General features: G+C 44.5%; 1 protein-coding gene across 1 annotated transcript in view; it reads right to left on the bottom strand.

The window, feature by feature from the left end:
* The window catches only part of NOL9 (nucleolar protein 9), a 6156-nt gene extending 4726 nt beyond the window's left edge, over positions 1-1430 (bottom strand). Inside the window, exons 1-3 of the mRNA XM_009333461.1 lie at positions 1416-1430; positions 1101-1239; positions 437-533 (exon numbers count right to left, since the gene is read on the bottom strand). Of these exons, the coding sequence (XP_009331736.1) occupies positions 437-533; positions 1101-1140 (137 nt within the window). The 5' untranslated portion in view covers positions 1141-1239; positions 1416-1430. The remainder of the gene's footprint in view (positions 1-436; positions 534-1100; positions 1240-1415) is intronic.
* Positions 1431-1436: the final 6 nt, after the last annotated feature.

Raw genomic sequence — 1436 nt, 5'->3', positions numbered from 1 at the left:
GGCACCCTGAGACCAGCCATTTGAGATTCATAAACTTTATAATCTTTATTTTAAGCATGCAGTGGTCATTAGAATAAACTTCTACACCTAGCTCTGCCAAGAATCTTCAAAGACCCTAACAAATTATAACTTACTGTGTATTTTTAAGTGTTATAACTCCCAATTCCTTACTGAACCCTAACCACTCGGTGCTCAATAGTTAACATACTCCAAGACAGCAATTTAGTAGTATTTCAATAGAAATGTTTCAGTAGTCAACTTTTCTGAAAGGAACCCAAGACAAGAATGCCTGTTTTTCTGGATTTTTGTTTGTTTTTAAAAGATAAGCCACCTTCCAGTCATAAGTGTTTTTCTGAGAATCTTGGCAGGCATTTTTTGTTCCTTCTCCTAAATCCCATGCAGTACTTAAAAACTTGTAGAACATGGACAGACTCACCGATTCAGTAACAGATTAATTAGGTATCTGTTAAATGTAGATTTCCCAGTGTTTTTTGGGCCACACACCAGAACCACAGGGACACCTTCATCTTCCGCTGGAAAAACAAACATACTCTGAAATGGACCAATGCTGTCAGTTATTCCGGTGTGCCCTGTTTACATAAATTTGTTAAAAAAAAAAAAAGCCCAAAAAAACCTACAGACTCTGTGATCTAACTAGAATATATTTTAGTTAAACGGAAAAAAATCCGTTAAAGAGAAGCACGTTAAGAGTACCAGTGTACTCAGTGTACCAGGCTCTTGAAGTGAGAAGCAAGCCCTAGCACTAAAACCCAGCATGTATGACCTCCAATTGCTCACAGTATTTTAGATGTTGCTGGATAAGTAAGGGGGTGTTTTTTCTACCTGCTACAAAAGAGAGCAAAATGAAAGTTCTGATGTCAGACTGGGAAGTGCCTTTACAGCAGCAAGCTGCCTGTCTGGCAGCAGAGGCACAAACCCACTCGAGGTGACGCATCAGCTCAAGACTCCCACTATTTAGGAGAAAAACATGACCCTCAATCAGCGCCTGTCACAGGGCACGCTCTCCCTAACTTTAACTGATGAAAAGCCTCATGAATGAAGCTACTAAAGCCCCCAACCTCACCAGTCACACCACTCACCACAGCATGCTTGGATCAGCTCCTCCAGAGCCAGGAACATGCTCTCCGACACCAGGAGCCCACGGTCAGGGCTACGCTTCACGATGCCAACAGATGCCAGAACCGCATCTTCCGGCGTGAAGCTGGGTTCTTCCTTTTTCTAGGCAAGAGTGGAAAAATGCTTGAGAGAGGTGTGTGTAAGGCCTCGTAGCTGTGTTGCTGGACACTGACAGGCATGCTAAGCAGGGCAGCCACCTCTCACTCTGCACGAGGCCTGTTTTGGGGAAGGCTGCTGCCCAGGGCAGAGCGGGCATCACGATGCCTTCTGGGTCTCACCTGGGGCTCGAAGAGCCGCGA

Source organism: Pygoscelis adeliae, unplaced genomic scaffold, assembly GCF_000699105.1.
Source record: "Pygoscelis adeliae isolate BGI_AS28 unplaced genomic scaffold, ASM69910v1 Scaffold370, whole genome shotgun sequence".
NCBI lineage: Eukaryota > Metazoa > Chordata > Aves > Sphenisciformes > Spheniscidae > Pygoscelis > Pygoscelis adeliae.
This window is presented reverse-complemented; position numbering and strand designations above follow the sequence as displayed.